This window comes from Mustela nigripes, chromosome 2 (assembly GCF_022355385.1).
Source record: "Mustela nigripes isolate SB6536 chromosome 2, MUSNIG.SB6536, whole genome shotgun sequence".
Classification (NCBI taxonomy): domain Eukaryota; kingdom Metazoa; phylum Chordata; class Mammalia; order Carnivora; family Mustelidae; genus Mustela; species Mustela nigripes.
The window spans coordinates 3093421-3111393 of NC_081558.1; the positions used below are offsets into that span (position 1 = coordinate 3093421).

The 17973-nt window shown below is 61.1% G+C and overlaps 2 protein-coding genes across 4 annotated transcripts in view; one reads left to right on the forward strand and one right to left on the reverse strand.

The window, feature by feature from the left end:
- Positions 1–6948, forward strand: part of HDGFL2 (HDGF like 2) — a 21193-nt gene extending 14245 nt beyond the window's left edge. Inside the window, exons 5-16 of one of the 2 annotated variants that reach the window (XM_059388714.1) lie at positions 476–592; positions 693–764; positions 1386–1554; positions 1659–1734; positions 1822–2131; positions 3305–3402; positions 4287–4360; positions 4535–4605; positions 4934–5035; positions 5286–5499; positions 6101–6233; positions 6648–6948. In XM_059388714.1, coding sequence (XP_059244697.1) covers positions 476–592; positions 693–764; positions 1386–1554; positions 1659–1734; positions 1822–2131; positions 3305–3402; positions 4287–4360; positions 4535–4605; positions 4934–5035; positions 5286–5499; positions 6101–6233; positions 6648–6747 — 1536 coding nt within the window. In that variant the 3' untranslated portion in view covers positions 6748–6948. Of the gene's footprint in view, positions 1–475; positions 593–692; positions 765–1385; positions 1555–1658; positions 1735–1821; positions 2132–3304; positions 3403–4286; positions 4361–4534; positions 4606–4933; positions 5036–5285; positions 5500–6100; positions 6234–6644 lie in introns of both variants that reach the window. The other variant, XM_059388713.1, reaches the window with a different exon arrangement.
- On the reverse strand, positions 6945–16810 carry PLIN4 (perilipin 4). 2 transcript variants are annotated; one of them, XM_059388712.1, is made up of 8 exons: positions 16747–16810; positions 16585–16655; positions 15939–16074; positions 15031–15086; positions 11429–13835; positions 11129–11316; positions 9232–9318; positions 6945–9157 (listed from the first exon to the last, which is right to left on the reverse strand). In XM_059388712.1, the coding sequence occupies exons 2-8, from the start codon at positions 16633–16635 to the stop codon at positions 8825–8827; spliced, it is 3258 nt and encodes a 1085-aa protein (XP_059244695.1). In that variant the 5' UTR covers positions 16636–16655; positions 16747–16810; the 3' UTR covers positions 6945–8824. The 2 variants fall into 2 exon arrangements, with proteins under 2 accessions (XP_059244695.1, XP_059244694.1); XM_059388711.1 differs by having other exon boundaries at positions 15031–15089.
- Between the last annotated feature and the right edge of the window lie 1163 nt (positions 16811–17973).

Here is a 17973-nt window from a genome sequence, read left to right on the forward strand (position 1 = left end):
AGGCTCCCTGCTGAGCAGAGAGCCCGATGTGGGACTCGATCCCAGGACCCTGAGACCATGACCTGAGCCAAAGGCTCTGGCTTTAACCCACTGAGCCACCCAGGCGCCCTCAAGATCCATGTTTTTAATTAATTAATTTATTTAAAGATTTTATTTATTTATTTGAGAGAGAGCACATAAGAAAGGGGAAGGTCGGAGAGAGAAGCAGACTCCCCATGGAGCTGCGAGCCCGATGTGGGACTCCATCCCAGAACTCTGGGATCCTGACCTGAGCTGAAGGCAGTTGTTTAACCAGCTGAGCCACCCAGGTGCCCAAGATCCATGGTTTTTAACCAGATCCTCAAAAGGGTCCCTGCTGCCTTCCAAAAGTTCCAGAACATCAGCTCTTCAGAGTATGAATGGCCAAGTGGGAGGCAGCGCTGCCAAGCACATAGGCTTTCTGACTGTGGCTCTGTTTGGGCTGCTCCCTTGCTAGATGTCAGTGTCAAAACGAACTCGAAAGGCCTCCAGCGACCTGGATCAAGCCAGTGTGTCCCCATCAGAGGAGGAGAACTCAGAAAGCTCATCTGAGTCAGAAAAGACCAGTGACCAGGTGAGTGTGTGGCTGGCTCTGTGGGAGGGTGGACACCCGCATGGGAGCCAAGCAGCAGTCAGCCAGGGGGCCCACACTCAGCCCCCTTCTCTCTGTTCAGGACTTCACCCCCGAGAAGAAAGCTGTGGTCCGGGCGCCTCGGCGGGGCCCCCTTGCAGGACGGAAGAAAAAGGTAGAGGTTGCTCGTTTCGTCATTTTGTTGTTTGTGATTTTGTTCCCACCTGACTGCCTGTGGGAAACCCTGAGAGATGCTCTCCACGGTCACCAGGCAGTGTGAGAGTCAGTCCTTTTTGGAGGAGGGTAGGTCATAGGCTACAGGGAGCCCCTGGGCCCGCCATCTTCCACCTTTACCTCTGCTTCCACGGATGGCTTCAGCTCATAGTTTCTGAGCTTGGTGTGTGCAGAGCACTTCCCTGGAGCTGAGACCGCGGAGACACCATCGCTCTTGAGAGGAGTGTAAAGGCCAGTTTGGGAAACGGGTTGCTAGAACGCTGGCCTTGGAAGGGAGTAAAGTGCTATAGGCCGTAGTTTGTAGTCGAAAGAGCTCTAACTACTGGAAAAAAGAGTAGCCCTCCTCTGCCTCCCCCGCTTCACCAAGGAGGAGATGAGGCCTGGGGATGTCACATGCCATCACTGAGCCGGACCGTCAGGTGGCTGCAGGCACATCGGGGGCCGCCTGTGATTCCTGACCAACATGAAGGGTTTCTACATGGAGGCTGTTTGTGGGTTGGGGGCTGCAAGGGGCACTCTCCTTGGCCTGCGTTCTTCTCACCTCTGTGCCCGCCTCTCTCAGAAGGCACCTTCAGCCTCCGATTCCGACTCCAAACCAGAATCCGACGGGGCCAAGGGTGAGCCAGTGGCTGTGGCCAGGTCAGTGCCGTCCTCCTCCTCCTCCTCCTCCTCTTCCTCCTCTTCCGACTCGGACGTGTCTGTAAAGAAACCTCCTCGGGGCAGGAAGCCAGGTATGGTCCCAGCGGTGTGCCCCTCACCTTTGGCTGCCGGCGGTGGGGGCCTGCCCTGTGGGAGAGTGCCCGTGTAGACCGGGCCACCCCTTCCTCTCCTACAGTGGAAAAGCCTCCACCAAAGCCCCGCGGGCGGAAACCGAAGCCCGAGCGGCCCCCGACGAGCTCGAGCAGTGACAGGTGGGTGAGCAGTGACCAGCGGGTCATGGGCCAGGGTTGCGTGGCTGGGCCTGGCCCCGCGGCCCTCTGACCAGCCTGCACCCCCAGTGACAGTGACGAGGTGGACCGCATCAGCGAGTGGAAGCGCCGGGATGAGGAGCGGCGGCGGGAGCTGGAGGCCAGGCGGCGCCGGGAGCAGGAGGAGGAGCTGCGGCGCCTCCGCGAGCAGGAGAAGGAGGAGAAGGAGCGGAGACGCGAGCGCGAGCGCGGGGAGGCCCCGCCTGGGGGCAGCGGGGGCAGCAGCGGGGATGAGCTTGGGGACGAGGATGAGCCCGTCAGGAAGCGTGGCCGCAAGGGCCGGGGACGGGGACCACAGTCCTCCTCCGACTCGGGGCCCGAGGCTGAGCTGCAGAGAGAGGTGCGTACCATCGGGGTGTGGTGTGTCCTGGGCTCTGGGGGAGGATATGGTGACCGAGGGGCTTCTTCCTCTCTGGGGGAGGATATGGTGACCGAGGGGCTTCTTCCTCGAGCCCGCCCCTTCCAGCAAGTCCGTTCCTGACTCCACATATTCAATGAGCACCAACTGCATGCTGAGTGCTGTGCTGTGGCCCAGGGTGTGGGAAACAACCTGAGATGTTCCAAAGTGTTCATTGCTAAGGACAAGAATGCAGGGTCGGAGGGCAGGAGCTGTCGGGTGAGGTTTTCTGTTTTAGGTAGGGTAAATCCTAAAGGCTTTAGTTGAGAAGGTGCCATTAAATAAGGATTGGAATGAAATGAGAGGTGGTGTAGGAAGATACTCGGGGGGAATAGCTTTCTAGGCAGAAGGCACAGTCTCTGCAAATGTCCTGTGGCAGCACCAGGCCTGATGTGTTTGGGGACTAGCCAGGAGGCTTGTGTGGCTGGAGCAGAGTGGGTGAGGAAGAAAGAGGGAGGAGGGGAGGGTGAGGAGGGGGCAGGGCAGATTGTGTGGGGGCCTTGGGAATCGGGGTGAGGACTTGGGCTTTTACCTCAGTGAGTGGTAGCCCTAGAGGGCAATGGGCAGAGGAGCGGGAGTTGACTCAGGTGCTCACAGGTGCTCTGGCTGCTGCGGGGAGGGAAGGAGGGAATCTGAGTGAGCGACAAGCAGGTAGGAGGTCTCTGATGACTTGGTGGTGGCCATCAGGTGCCCTGCAGTCCCACAGGCCTGTCTGCTTCCTGCTCTCTGGTCCTTGCAGCCTGCCTGAATCTGAGCCTGACTTTCCAGGCCTGTCGACTCCTAGATGGTGCCCTGTGTGCTGGGAGGACGGGGAAGCAGGGCAGTAGTCTGTTCTCTCCCTGTCTCTCTTTGATCACAAAACGGGGACCAAGACCCCTGCCACAGGAGAAGTGTGTGCAGTGGGGCTGCCCCACCCATCGAGGGAGTGGTCCTTTTAGGGTCTGAGAAGCCGTTGCCTGGGGAACGGACTGGACCCCAGAGTCCTTCTTCCTGTCCCCTCCTGCCTGTTGCACCAGTTCCCAGCAGTGCAGAGGTGGTGGCGGGAAGTGTCAGACTGTCTCTAAGGCGGAGAGCCCCTCTTGCCTGCCACTCCAGCCCTCCCTCTGGCCACTGTAGGCAAAGAAGGCAGCAAGACAGTCACAAAGCACAGAGCCCACGAGGAGACCCAGCCAGAAGGAGAAGAGAGGGCGCCCCGAGGAGAGGCCCCGAGCCAGGTCAGCACTCGTTTCGCCTCTCCTCCCACAGCTCCCTGGGGGCCCACCTGCCCCGTGCTAGTCCCTGCAGTTCTCAGCCTCCTGGGGACCCATTACCCCTCACCCCCACGGGAGCAGGGTTTCCGATTCCGATTTCCGAATTCAGCCTTGGAGATAGATCTGATCCGAGTGTCCCCTTCTTGGGGCTCCATCGGCTCACATAGGAGCCATTGCTCCAGGACCGTGATCCTGCCCCAAGCGGCACCACGCCGTATCTGTGGTCGTCACACGGGGGGTGCTCTGGCATCGAGGGGGCGCCAGGGTACCCGCCAGAGAGGGAGCCACCTGATGTCAGCAGTGCTGAGGGGAGGGATCCTCCCCGAGACCTGTGGTTCTGAGACTCCTCCGAGGCCCGCCAAGGCGGGGGACGCAGCCCCTCTTCCCGCTGCTGGCCGAGTGAGATTCCCGCATCAGTGAGGGAACCTGCCCATGGGAATTTGGCAGCTTCTGCCAAGCAGAGTGTCGCGTCCACGCTGTGGAACCGGGCCTGCGGTCCTCAACAGGTGTCGGATGGGGCACCTTCCCGTAATTTGTTCACTCGGGTTTCTGTTAAGTCCCCGTTTATTCTCGGTGGTATGTTCATAGTGATGATAATTCTGAGACTTGATACTGTTTGCCGGCAAGAAGCAGAGGAATCCCTGGCCGCCATCCCTGGTCACTTCAGGTGACTGCCTAGACCCGATCACGACAGGCCTTACCTCCTTTCCCTCCAGCTTCCAGGGCCCCCTGAGGGTCTCCTTCCCAGTGGCTTCAGGTTCCCCACCGCACAGTCAGGAGACAGCAGTGGCCGGGGTCGGGTGGCTGGTTGGCAGTCCAGGGCAGGACTAAGGGGTGTGACTCCACAGGCCTGCGAAGGTGGAGCGAACCCGGAAGCGGTCAGAAGGGTTCCCGCCTGACCGGAAGGTGGAGAAGAAGAAAGGTGAGGGGCAGGCCGCTGGCGGGAGGCTAAGCCAACAAGCAGCCCGGTGCTGGGGCAGGTCCCCGGCCAGCTCTGACAAAGGGGTCGAGGGACTCAGTCAGGTGTAGGGGGTCAGGCCAGGCGGCCCTTTCGGCGCTGCTCAGGCCCAGGTGCTGCATTCTCTCCTGGTCCCAGAACCTTCCGTGGAGGAGAAGCTGCAGAAGCTGCACAGTGAGATCAAGTTCGCCCTGAAAGTTGACAATCCGGTGAGGCCCTCGTTGCAGCACTGAGGCCACATCGCAGCCACTTCCTCTGAGCCAAGCAGCCCCCCTCCTCACCCCGTCCCTCCTGTCTGGAGCTCCCTCAGAAGTCTCAGGAGGCAAATCCAGGGTCATTGTTCTCCTGGGTTGGCCACCTCGGGTGCACTGCTTGGCATGACCACCAGGTGGTGCCAAGCAGCCCTGCAAGTGCTGTGTCCCGACCAAGTCCTGGGGTTCCCTTGATACTCCGCCCTCCGCCCAGGTTGCCCCATGGGGCCCCCAGGGTCCCTTCAGCTAGATGCTGTCCCTCCTTACTCCCCTCCCCACCCTGCAGGACGTGAAAAGGTGTCTGAATGCGTTAGAGGAGCTAGGGACCCTGCAGGTGACCTCACAGATCCTCCAGAAGAACACAGATGTGGTGGCCACATTGAAGAAGGTACGTGGGATCCCAGCAGTAGAAGGGGCAGGTGGCAGGCGAGGCAGGGTTCTGTCTGCCTGGCGAGCCTGGGTTCCCAGCCGCGGAGCCCTCGGTCCAGGAGGACGCCAGTGTGCTGGCTGGCCAGAGTGCCGGTGTTCGCTGCACCGCGCTCTTGGGAAGGTGCTGCCAGGGCGGCTGCACTGGGGGCGGGTCTGTGGCGGGGGGTGAGACCAGCTGCGTCTCCTGAGCCAGGCCTCTTGCGGGCCAGATCCGCCGTTACAAGGCTAACAAGGAGGTGATGGAGAAGGCCGCAGAGGTCTACACCCGGCTCAAGTCTCGGGTCCTGGGACCAAAGATTGAGGCCATCCAGAAGGCGACCAGAGCCGGGCTGGAGAAGGAGAGGGCCGAGGTGGAGAAGGCCGAGGAGGTGCTGGCCGGAGAGGAGGCTTCCACGGAGAGGGCGGAGGTCGAGGCGAGCGCTGGTGAGCAGGGTGGGACCTCCCTGGGCCTCAGGCGCCACTTGGCACCAACCCCCACGGCCAAAGTGGCTTGTTTCTGCATGCCTGGCTGTGTCCTTAAGGTGGCCGGGGCCTGGTGCGTGCACGTATCTGAGCCGCTCATAGACGCTCAGAGCCCGACGGCATGGGAGGCCGTGTACGTGTGTGCGGGCCTCGTGCGGGAGCGCTGCTGGGACAGGCGTGGGGTTGGAGAACGCGGGTGTTTCCCACAGGGTCAGTGGCCCTGGTCCCTGTCTAACGGGAGGGTGGTCCTTCCTCCTCGGGTCATGTGATCCCATGGAGCTGCTGAGAGGTGCTCCGCTGAAGCCTCAGCAGCCGCGGGGACGGCCTGCAGGGGACATCGCCGTATTTCTGTCACGCAGGCTTCTCCCCCTTACGAATGGCCACTCGTTAACTGGCTCCTCCCTCTTGAGGCTTTTGTGTGCCTGGCTGACTGGGAGGCAGGGTTGGGGGGATGGGGGTGCAGAGGACCAGAGCCCTTGAGGCAGGTGGCGGCTCCTTTAGGGCTCCTGGCCCCAAATCAGCAGGCGGGGCTACAGGATCCCAGGAGCCTCTCTCCCGCCAGATCTCTCAGCCCCGGTGAACGGCGAGGCCCTGTCCCAGAAGGCGGAGAGCGCGGAAGACAAGGAGCAGGAGGGAGGACAGAACTCCGAGGAGGGGCCGGGCTGTGGCTCCTCCGAAGAGCCGTTACACAGCGAGTGAGTATTGCCAGGGCGACAGCCGTCCTCCTGACAGGCCTCTGCTCTGTGGGCTGCTTGTTCTGGTCATGGCCGCAGGGACTTGTCCACACGCCGGCCTGCGACCCCCACCTTTGCTGCTGACCCTTGGGTGCCCCACCCAGGGAGCTCCGCAGCTCTGAGCTGCTCTGGGCCCGGCCCCGGGGAGACTGGCTTCCTCCTGGTGCTGTAGGAGCGGGTGCAGCGGGCTGCTTGACGCTGACGTCACCGCGCTAAGGACCCTGGGCCTGCCTGGGCCTGGCAGGGTCTGGCAGGGGTCCGGCTGGGGCAGCGTTGGGGGGGCTCCAGATGCGGGCTGCACTGCTGGGCGCTGGGTCTCCACTGGCAGCGGAAGGCCCGAGTGCTCACCCCGCCCACCTGTGCTCCCACCAGCAGCGCACGGGAGGGCCCCGAGCTGGACGTGCCTGGGAAGGAGTGGCAGGAGCGCGCGAGGGGGCGGATGGACTCGGAGTCCCTGGATGAGGAGGACAGCTGAGCCCTGGCGGCCAGGCCTACCCGTCGCACGTAGATGCCCCAGGCCTGCCCCGGCCCCCGCCCACCACCCGCGGAGCAGAGACCTGTTGGGGAAGCACCGTGCTGTCCCTTTGTATCTGTTCCCTGGGTTGTTTTTCTGCCTAACTTCTGTGATTTCCAACCAACATGAAATGACTATAAAGGGTTTTTTTAATGAAAGTCATTTTTATTGGCTCGGTTTTCTAGGGTTGTTGGTGCAGCTGTCCAGGGACAGAAGGTTTAAGCCACGAAGTCACCGTTCACAGCGAATGTGAACTCGGTTCTGCCCCTGCCCCTGCCCGGTGTGCGCCTGCAGGGCTGGCGGTGAAGGAGAGGGGAGGTGGGGGCTGTTTCAGAAGTAACGGAGGCTCAGGCGGAGGCTGCGGTCTGATCCTCTTGTGTGGGGCGGCCCAGGGCCCAGATACTCTCACGCGGCCTTGCTCCGCGTTCCTGTTCCTAGCTGGGCTGCACGTGAGACCTGGGTCCCCGGCTGCAGCCGTTCGGGGTGCTCAAGCCATTCAGGGTTCGGGGGGTGCTGTGGGCTAGCCGTTGTCCTTGATGTTCAGAGGGCGTTAACTGTTGGGGGACAGGCCTTGTTCCTTGACCTTGGACGAGTGTCCCTCTCCCTCGGGGCTTCTCGTTCCTTACTTGTAAAGTGACCCCAGGCTCCTAGGCCTGGCACAGGGATTTGGACAGTGTGTGCAGTCCCGGGCCAGGCACCTGCATCAGTAGTGGCGTCCACTGTGTGTCCCCGCCCCGCCCTGGTCAGATGCCTCCATCTCAGCCAAGGCTGTGGTGGGTGTGGGACTTCAGAGCCTGGCGACCCTCTGTGTGGGCTGGCTGGGTTGAAGCTCCCGTGACCGCTCGGTTTGCACGAATGGCTGTGCGCCCAGCGCCTCTGCCTGGGGCAGAGACTGAGGAGGGACAGGCCCGAGGGGCTTCCTGACCCGTCACACAGGTCTCACCATGGCTGGGAGCCAACGGGGACCCTTTGGTGAAGGCTGGCGTCGCGTCCTTGGAACACCCCATTGTTTCTGAGAAGGGGCTGGTAGGGGGGTGCCTCAAGCCTTCCTTGAGGGAGGGCGGGAGCCCGATGAGGGGTTGTGGATGGGGTACAGGCTCCGGGAAGCAGGGGCTTGCTTGGCTGGCTCCCTGCAGCTGGAGGACGGGGGGAGGCCCAGTGAAGGGGAGCCTCAGCTTCCCCACATGCCACCCACCTTGCGTGGCTGCCCTGGGCATTTAGGGACAGTGTGGCCAGGATGGAGGGGACCCTGCATGCATCCCAGCCCCTGTTCTCCAGCCCGGGGTGGGCGTGGGACCGTGTTGAGCACATTTTGTCATATAGCCCTCAGGGCCCCATCCCCCATGGGGGAGCCCTCTCACTTCTTCCTCAGCCCAGAGCCTTGAGGACCACAGAATATCAGCTCTGCGGGTGAGCTGAGGCCCAGTCCGGTCCCCCATCCGGGCCAGCACGCAGCTGTTGCGGCTGCTGCGGCATCACCCTCACAGCACCCCTTGGCCACACTGGATGTCAGCAGAGATGGTAGGAGCCTGCGCCAGGTGACGGTAGCATTCTGGTACCTTCCGGTACGTGGAACACGGTTTGCTGAGGGCCAGGTGTGTGCTTCTGGAGTGAGGACGGGGCTCCGGGAGCCCAGGTGGAGGAGCAGCAGCTACACCGGTAGCTAAGGGACCAGGTTGGGGTGCCCCGAAGATAAAGGGGCGCCTAGTGGAGGCTGCTGAATGGAGAACCTTCTAGACCTAGGGGTGTTTCCACGTCTCTTCCTAATTGGAGGGCTTGCTTGAGACCATCAGGGGAAGGCCCTCTGTCAGCCGTCTGCGCAGCCCTGGGCACCTAGGCTAGGAGAAGGCCCAGTGGTGCTTGGGAAGAAAGGGTGGACGGCATAGGCGGGGCCAGAGCTGGGTGCGTGGCATGGCCACCTCGGTACCTCCGTGGGTGCCAAGTGGCACCCGCTGGCAGAGTCCAGACCTGAGGGGAGTTGGAGCTGGTTTGGGGCTGGGGAGGAGGCTCTACAGAGGGCTCTGTGGGCAGGAGGGACCTACAGCTGCTGCCCAGTGGGGTGCAGGGCAAAGGGCCCCACGAGCCAGCAGAGTGGCGGGCCATGCTGCACACTCTCCAGCATCTGCTCCAGCTCCCGCCATGCTTGGCGCACCGCCCCGCGGCTCTGGGCCAGGCGCTCTGCCGGCAGCTCTCCCACGGAACTGGCCGAGGAGACGAGGCCATAGAGCTCACAGAGGCCATGGCGCGCCTGCCCAACCTGCTGTTGGAGCTCAGAGGGGAGGCCCTGGAGGCTGGAGGCCAAGGTGCTGTAGGCCACGTGCAGCTGCTGGATGAGGCCGCAGGCCCTGGACAGAGCCCTGGAGTCCAGCACCTGCGGGGGAGGTAGGGGTGAGGTAAGCAGGGGTTGAAGGAGAAGAGCGGGGGCCGTGCCCCTTTCTTACATACCTCTTGGGGAACACCTTCCTCTACTCGGCTGCTCAGACCTTGGTCCCCCCGTGACTGGCCTTCTGGAGCCTGCTTGGCCTTCTCAATCTAGAAAGAGTCCAGCAGAGGAATTATGGCTTCTCAGCAGGATCCTTTGATACACTCTCCCCTGGGGACATTCCTGGGGCTGGCCCTGGAGACTTGGGTCTAGACCTTTCCATTGCATAGTGGGAAAGCCACAAGTTTAGAGCCAGCAATGGGCAATAGTCCCTATTCTCTTTGGGCTTGTCAGAGACCAAATAACAAACTCACTTCCCACCTCAAAACCCTCCCCTGGCTCCCCAGTGCCCTTTGGATAAAATCCAGCTCTTCACCATGGCCTACAACGTTCCTTGGGACTTCCCAGACCACGTCTCCTGCTGACACTTTGTCACACTCTGCTCTGGACATGCTGGCCTCATTTTGTCCTCTAACCACTTCTAGCATGCTGTTGCCTCAGGGCCTTTGCACATGCTGCCTGCTCAACCTGGAGCATGCTTCCTCTGGCCTTTCCTGTGGTGCCCATCCAGTCTCGGCTTTAGGTTGTCCTCCAGGTAAGGCCTTCCCCAGCCACCCAGTGCAGTGGCCCTAGTCCCTGCTTGTCAGGTTTCATTACTCCCCAGGGGCACGTTAACTGTCAAGTTATCACAGATGTTTGCTTCTTTGCTGTTTATCTCTCCCCCGTTTGGAGATAAAGCTCTTTTGGCAGCTTTTCTTCCTTGACTGTTTGGTCCCCGGCACATAGGAGCCTCCCCAGCCCCACCACCAGTTAGTTGACCCATCTTCATTGGGTCAATGGCCCAGGTGTGGACTCCTAACTTATGGTCGCCCTCCTAGCACACCTTGCCATGACTCCTATCTGGGGCCCGCTAGTCACTTCCAGGTTCCCATATCCAAAACCAAACTCTCACTGTTCACTCCCAACCCACTCGGCACCCCCTGGGGTCCCCTGCTAAAAATCTCCCACACAGAGTGCCTGGCTGGCTCAGTTGGTGGAGCGTGTGGCTCTTGATCCTGGGGTTGTGGGTTCGAGCCCCATGTTGGGTGTAGATGCTACTTAAGTAAGATACTTTTAAAAACTTTTTAAAAAATCTCTCAGGTGCTTTAGGGTCCCTTTTTCTTGAGCCCCACATCTAGCCCGCCCACAGACCTTGGCAGCGCTGCTCTAGAGGCACATCTGGGACACGGGTGCCTCTCGCTGTCACTGACACTAGCCCTGAGGCCCCATCGTGTCATTTGCCAGGATTTTTGTGAAAACCTCACTGATCTCCCGGGACCAGCCTGTTCTCCCTTCAGTAGCCACAGTGACCCTCTAACAAAAACCTCTGTTGGGTCAGGCCAGTCCTCTGTCCCTGAGCGCTGGGTGGGGGCTGAGCACCATCCCTGGCCCAGCCCCCTTGAAGCCAGGAGCACCTTTGCTCGCAGTCATGATAGCTACAGATGCCCCCAGATGGCCCAGTGTCCCAGGGCCCTGATCATCCCTGTCTACACCTCACTGGATTGGACCAGTTGGTCTTCAAACCTTGGCTCAGCAGAGCCCGGGGCCCTGATTGAACACACAGCGGCGAGGGCACATCCCAGGGATCCCGACTGAGGCAGGATGCCCGGGCTCCTCACTGCACATGTAAGTGAGGCCAATGTATCCGAACACCTTAAACCTGTGACCTTGGGAGCCGGCAGGGGCCCAGAGCTGGGGGTCCCTCACCATCTGCATGCAGCCCAGCACCACCCCCGCCCCCCAGCATGAGTGGCAGCTGTCAGCGGTGCGGCCAGATCCCCGGCCACAGGGCCCTGCAAATCCTTGCAGTCTCTGCACATGGCTGAGGGAGCCTGGGGAGCTATTCTGAGGAAGGGGCCGTGGGGAGGGCAAGGCTCTCACCAGCTCGAAGGACTCCTCCAGCTGGGCCAGCGCAGCCCGGGCCTGGAACTGGCCGTGCTGCAGGTGGCTCAGGGCATGCTCGAACGCCCGCTGCCGGAAGCCAGGAGCCAGGTCGCCCAGACGCACAAAGTAGCTGCCGCGGTCAGCCGTGAGCACCTTTGGCCCAGGTTCAGAGGCAGCAAGCTGAGCTGGAAAAGAAGATGGGATTCCTCAATCCGAGAGGTCCCTGGAGAATCCAGGGCTTGGGTTTTACAGAAATCCAGCCCCGCTGGGAGGTGGGCCCAGCCGTGCTGTTCTCACCTCGCTCCTTGGCATCCATGGGGCAGAAGAGCTCCCCCAGCTCCCCCAGCTCGTCCCGCAGAGTCGCGAAGCTCAAGGCTCCTTCGTGTCCTGCATTCTCCCTGCCCAGGGGGGCCCCGTGGGTGCCTGTTGCCACAGCAGTGGCTTCCCTGGCAAGGTCCAGGCTGGCACAGAGAGTGTCCGGGGCGCAGGACAACCCTGCGGACAGAGCCTCCTGGGGTCTCAGGATGGCTTGTTCCCCGCTGTTGCCTGGGGCTCTGTAACTGGTGAGTCCACTCCAGACACTGTCCTGGGTACCGGGTAACCAATTCTGGACGGTTTGTACTGCCTCTTTGGCCACACTCCCTGCACCGGTGAGCCCAATGGACACTGCATCTTTGGTGCCAGTCAGGATGGCCTCTGATGTGTCCATGCCAATGTGGACAGCTCCTTTGGCCACATTCAAGGCATCAGTCACACCACTGCACATGGTGTCCTTGGTGCCCGTCAGGAGGGTCTTGGTGGTGTCCAGACCAGTCTGAACGGTGCCCTTGGCCACACCCAGTGCGCCTGTGAGCCCAGTAGATAGGGTGTCTTTGGTGCCAGTCAGGATGGCCTTTGAGGTGCCCAGACCTCCTTGGACAGCTCCTTTGGCCACATTCATGGCACCGGTCACGCCACTACACACGGTGTCCTTGGTGCCTGTGACGATGTTTTGGGTCGTATTGAGCCCAGTTTGCAGGGCTCCCTTGGCCGTGTTTGCTGCCCCTGTCACCCCAGTGGACACTGCATCTTTGGTGCCCGTGAGGACGGTCTTTGAGGTGTCCAGACCTCCTTGGACAGCTCCTTTGGCCACGTTCATGGCACCGGTCATCCCACTGCACACGGTGTCCTTGGTGCCCGTGAGGACGGTCTTGGTGGTGTCCATGCCAGTCTGGACAGCTCCTTTGGCCACGTTCATGGCACTGGTCACCCCACTGCACACAGTGTCCTTGGTGCCTGTGACAATGTTTTGGGTTGTGTTGAGCCCAGTCTGGACGGTGCCCTTGGCCATATTGACTGCCCCAGTGAGCCCAGTGGACACTGTATCCTTGGTGCCAGTCAGGACGGTCTTGGTGGTGTCCATGCCAGTCTGGACAGCTCCTTTGGCCACATTCACGGCACCAGTCACCCCACTGCACACAGTGTCCTTGGTGCCTGTCAGGACAGTCTTGGTGGTGTTCAGACCAGTCTGGACGGTGCCCTTGGCCACATCCACTGCACCTGTGAGCCCTGTGGACACAGTGTCTTTGGTGCCAGTCAGGATGGCCTTTGATGTGTCCATGCCAGTCTGGACAGCTCCTTTGGCCATGTTCATGGCACCAGTCACCCCACTACACACGGTGTCCTTGGTGCCTGTGACGATGTTTTGGGTCGTATTGAGCCCAGTTTGCAGGGCTCCCTTGGCCGTGTTTGCTGCCCCTGTCACCCCAGTGGACACTGCATCTTTGGTGCCCGTGAGGACGGTCTTTGAGGTGTCCAGACCTCCTTGAACAGCTCCTTTGGCCACGTTCATGGCACCGGTCATCCCACTGTACACGGTGTCCTTGGTGCCCGTGAGGACGGTCTTGGTGGTGTCCAGGCCAGTCTGGACAGTGCCCTTGGCCACACCCAGTGCACCTGTGAGCCCAGTAGATAGGGTGTCTTTGGTGCCAGTCAGGACAGTCTTTGAGGTGTCCAGGCCAGTCTGGATGGTGCCCTTGGCCATATTGACTGCCCCGGTGAGCCCAGTGGATACTGCATCCTTGGTGCCCGTGAGGACGGTCTTGGTGGTGTCCAACCCAGTCTGAATGGTGCCCTTGGCCATGTTCGCTGCCCCTGTGACCCCTGTGGACACTGCATCTTTGGTGCCTGTGAGGACAGTCTTTGAGGTGTCCAGACTTCCTTGGACAGCTCCTTTGGCCACATTCATGGCACTGGTCACCCCACTGCACACGGTGTCCTTGGTACCTGTCACAACAGTCTTGGTGGTGTCCAGGCCAGTCTGGACGGTGCCCTTGGCCATGTTGACTGCCCCAGTGAGCCCAGTGGACACTGTATCCTTGGTGCTCGTCAGGACGGTCTTGGTGGTGTCCATGCCAGTCTGGACAGCTCCTTTGGCCACATTCACGGCACCGGTCACACCACTGCAGACAGTGTCCTTGGTGCCCGTGAGGACGGTCTTGGTGGTATCCAGGCCAGTCTGGACAGTGCCCTTGGCTACATCCACTGCACCTGTGACCCCAGTGGCCACAGTCTCCTTGGTGCCCATGAGTGCAGACCGGGTCATATCTAGGCCTCCCTGCACCACACCTTTAGCTGTGTCCACCATGTTGGCCATCCCGGAAGAGATGGCACCCTTGGTCTTGGTCATCTTAGAGCACACCAGGTCCTTTGCCCCAGAGATCATCTGATAAGAAAGGACACATGTGGTCAGAAGGAGAGCTGGAGACACTACACCCCAGATTTCAGCCAAGCTGATCCTCTGTGTGCCTCAGGAGGGGGACTGTCCCCCAGAAAGCCTGCAGCTCACCTCCCGCCCTGACATACTCTCGTGCTGGTATCCAGCCTCTACCAGCCCTGTCCCAGTGCCAGACCATCCCCATCGTTGACGGCAGGTCCCTACAGCTCTGGAGCCCTTGCCAGAGTCCCCTGAACTTGGGCTCGGTGCCACTCACCGAATGACACCGTGTGTTCACCCTGCCTACTCTACTTTTGGCAGATTTCAAGCCTGGTTTCCCCATGAGTCTGGAGACCAAGTCGCTCATTAAACGGAACATTTTCAAGTGAGAGAGGAGAACCAACATTTAGAAGAGTAATACTTGCTAAAGGACAGGGACAAGTGTTGGGGTTGAGTCATGGGACCCCATCAGTGATTTTCATCACTTCTGACCTCCCAAAGGGCGATTTCACCAATTAAACTAACAAAGGGTGGTGACGGTCTCAGAGCGCCAGCACGCAGTTTAAGCACGACTGTGCTGGTTGTAACCTAGGGCTCCTGCACTGGGGTGTTTCCACCCTCCACGGGACACCGGGCAGTGTCTGCGGACATCTGGGCTTACCGGGACTCGGGGGAGAGGGTGCTCCTGGCGTCGAGTGCACCCCCTCCCCGTCATCGGGACAGCCTCCACCTGCCCAAGGTTCAGGTACTACCATACCACGCCTTGCTGTGTGACCTTTGGCAGGTTGCTTGCCTTCTCTGTGCTTCACCTGCCGTGTGGGTTACTCTGGCTCCCTTCCTCCTGGGGCCAGTCAACTCTGAAGCAGCGTGTGGAAAGCACTCAGCCCAAAGCACGACACGTGATGAGTTCCCATGTTTTCAGTCCCATGATGCGAGACGGAGCTGGGACGGGGTTGAGGGGGGCTCTCTGTCGATCTCGTGGAGCCTTGCCATGCCTGGCAAGAGGGCAGGACCGTGCCCATGTCACCGATGTGCCAACAGAAGCTCAGAAGGGAACCAGTGCCTGGAATCCCACAGCAGGACACACACAAGGGTCTGCCCACGGCTTGGCCTACGACAGCCCCTCAGAAGGCAGGAACCGAAACAGTCTGGGAGGGGCCCCAGAAGGAGGCGGAAGCCATCAGGCCCTGCCAGCACCTCTCACCTTATCTGGAGGCGGTGGCAGCTTCTCCCCGCGCTCCGTCGGGTCCAGGTTGGTGGCTGCTGGGAGGACAGGAGCTGGTCAGGCGACCAGGAAGGGCGAGGGACGTGGGCTGGCATCAGCCACCCCAGTGCCCATTGCGTAATTGGTGGGCACAGCCTGAAAGGTCAGGAATGTCCCAGCTGCCCTGCCAGGGACAGCAAGAGATGACATCCGGGGACACTGGTCTGGTGCCGTCACTGGTCCTGCCAGAGGTTCCCCTGACCTCCGGGGTCTCGGGCTCCTCTCTGGAGTTTTCCCTGCCTAGACATTCCCCAGAGGGGGACCTCAGGAAGAGGATTCAGGGCCCCGCCCCCCAACCCTGCCGCAGCTGGCAGCTGCCCATTGGGCCCGGGCATGTGGAGCAGAAGTCAGCTGCTCGGGGCTCTGGCCCAGAGTGAGGCCCGGTCCAGGCAGCCGCCCCAACCCCAGGCTCCCCTGCATCAGCCCCTCTGCGTGCCCTGAGGCTGCCCAAACGGTGGAGGGCCCCCCCAGGCTGTGGGACCCCCTGGAAGCCAGTGCCCTTTCTGGGAACGGGGAGGGGAAATCTTCAGTGAGCTCAGACCTGGGGAACACCCAGTGTCTGGTCCATGGTGCATCAGAAATGGGGTGGGAGGCAGGTGGGGGGCCAAGAAAGTATGGGACATCGCAGGGAGACAGGCTGTGTTCCCCTGCTACTGTGGGCCACTCACCTGCCGTCTTGATGCCTCAGTTTCCCCGTCTGGTGCTAAATGAGCATGCCGGCTTGGCATGTCTATTGAGATGATGCTGACACATGCGAACTACCCCCCAAATAGCCAAAATCCCCGTTAGGGGGTTTCTTCCTGGGGCGCACCCCCAGAGCCCCTGCCTCCATGGAGCCGTCCACTCACCCTCAGTCTGGGACTGGGCAGAGGCACCTGTGGGGTCCGCGACGGGCCGGGCCTCTTTCGCTGAACTGTGGGCACCGGCCATCAGGTTCCGTGCAGAACTGAAGCCAGGCAGAGACCCAAAGAAGCTCCCCAGGGTCTATATGGGGCAAAAGGACAGGGCCAGGCCTTAGGGGCAGGGCAGGGAAAGCATCAGACAGCCTGGGGTTCCTGGGTCACCTCACTCTTGCTCCTGGGTGGCCCCAGGAAGGAGTCTTAGCCTCTCTGAGGCTCAGTTTCCTTGTCTGGTGAATGGGCAGGGTCAGCCTGCCTCCCTTACAGAGGAGAGGTCATCCTCTGGGTCTCCAAAGACCTTTTCCTTTCATGGCCCCCATTTCACAGATGGGGAAACAGGCCCAGAGAGGGGCTCTGGCTGGCTCGAGATCACACAGTGAAGAAGGAGCTGAGGGTTGCTCGCGTCCCCTACTCCTGCCCTCGCCCTCCAGCTTGGGACAGCAGAGAAGCATGGGTTCCACGGCTCTCGGAGCCTTGCCGCCCCACCTGGGAAGCCCCTCTGGACCCCTGTACGCGGAGGTCACCTTCTCAAGGCTCTGGGGGGGGGGGGTCCCGGGCCCTGGCAGGGATCTCCCCCTCCCATGCCTCCCCTTACCTTGCCCTTGGGTTTGGGAGGATCCCGGCCTCCTTTGTCGGGGGCAGACATGGTGATGATACCCTAAGCAGCTGGAAGGGGGCAGAGAGGGTGTGTGAAGAGGGGCCCCCAGGCAGCCCCCGACCACACCCCCAGCCCAGGCCCCACCCTGGCATTGCTCACCTGGAGTGAGTGAGGGCCCCTCGGAGCCACAGGAGGCGCGGCTGGCAGCCGGCTCTGCTCTCGGCTACCAGGCCTTATAGGGTCTGGGGCAGGCACGGCCCGGCCCGCAGAGGCAGGCAGCCAGCTGGGGGAGGGCCCTGGGCAGTCACGTGCAGCCTGCCCTGCCCAGCGTGGGCCGTGGGCCCAGCACCTTTCCCCTGCTATCAGCACCAGGCGGCTTCTGCCCACGGCCCCCACCCCCACTGGGTTGATGGATTTGGGGGCCATTCCATGCCCCCAGGGCACTACCTGCACGCTCATTGCTGCTCTGCTGGGACTCCTCAGCCAGTGAACACCCTGGGGCCTCTTTACCCTTCCAGACTCCTCACCATGGCCCACAAGGTCCTGTTGTCTCCCAGTCCTCACCTCCTCCAGCTCTCTGACCCCTGTGCATTCTGCTCCAGTGCACCGGATTCCTTGCTGTCCCTCCAACGCACCAGGCATGGGGCTTCCCCAGGACCTTTGCACATGCTTTCCTTCTACCCGAGGGCCCGTTTGCACAACACACAGCTCCCTCTCTCTCCTCCCTCAGGCCTGTTTTGTTCCCAGCAAGGTCTCCTGCAAATCAATTTATACCTGGCGCACATACAACATTTAATAAACATTTAGCTAAATGGGCCAACTCATAGGACAGTTCTGAGTGTGAAGTGTGGTCAAGCACGTGACCTGTTTACCCCAGTGCCTGGTACCCAGCAGGTACTCAACAAACACTAGCTTAGCATTGTCCAGGCAGAAAGAGAGGAACAGGGTCTCTCCTGGGCAGGGAGGGGATGTGTCAATCTCCAGGAGGGATTTCCCTTGATAAATTAGGGCCAAAATGCGGGTCCAGGGTCCAGGGTGCCAAAAGAGCCGGGGGATCTTGGGAGTGAGATCCAGGCCTGGTGGGCTTGGGACAACCCAGGGTGACTTCTTGGAGGAGGCATCCTCTGCCTGAGGCCACAGAGCCAGAAAGCGGGAGAGACAGGATTCGAATGTGGCCCCAGAGTCTATGAGCAGAGTGGGCTGTCTGTGCGTTGGTACAGAGGCCGGCAGACAAATGATGCCCTCCATGAGCTGAGTTTCCCCCTGACTGCTCCTGGGACAGGGGTCCCCGTTGTGTGCTGGTGGGGCAGGGAACAGACCCCATTGGTGGCTCTGGGCACTGAGCTGGGAGGCGGGAGGGTTCAGACACAGCCTGATGACCCCTAA

What these genes read in the sequence shown, in the direction of transcription:
- PLIN4 (XM_059388711.1), bottom strand. Translation starts at nt 16,635, where the DNA reads ATGTCTGCCCCCGACAAAGGAGGCCGGGATCCTCCCAAACCCAAGGGC. An exon ending in TGCCCAGTCCCAGACTGAGG is followed by an intron (nt 15,090 to 15,938) that starts GTGAGTGGACGG and finishes CTGTCCTCCCAG; the next exon opens with CAGCCACCAACCTGGACCCG. An exon ending in AGGAAGGTGTTCCCCAAGAG is followed by an intron (nt 9,158 to 9,231) that starts GTATGTAAGAAA and finishes CCTCCCCCGCAG; the next exon opens with GTGCTGGACTCCAGGGCTCT.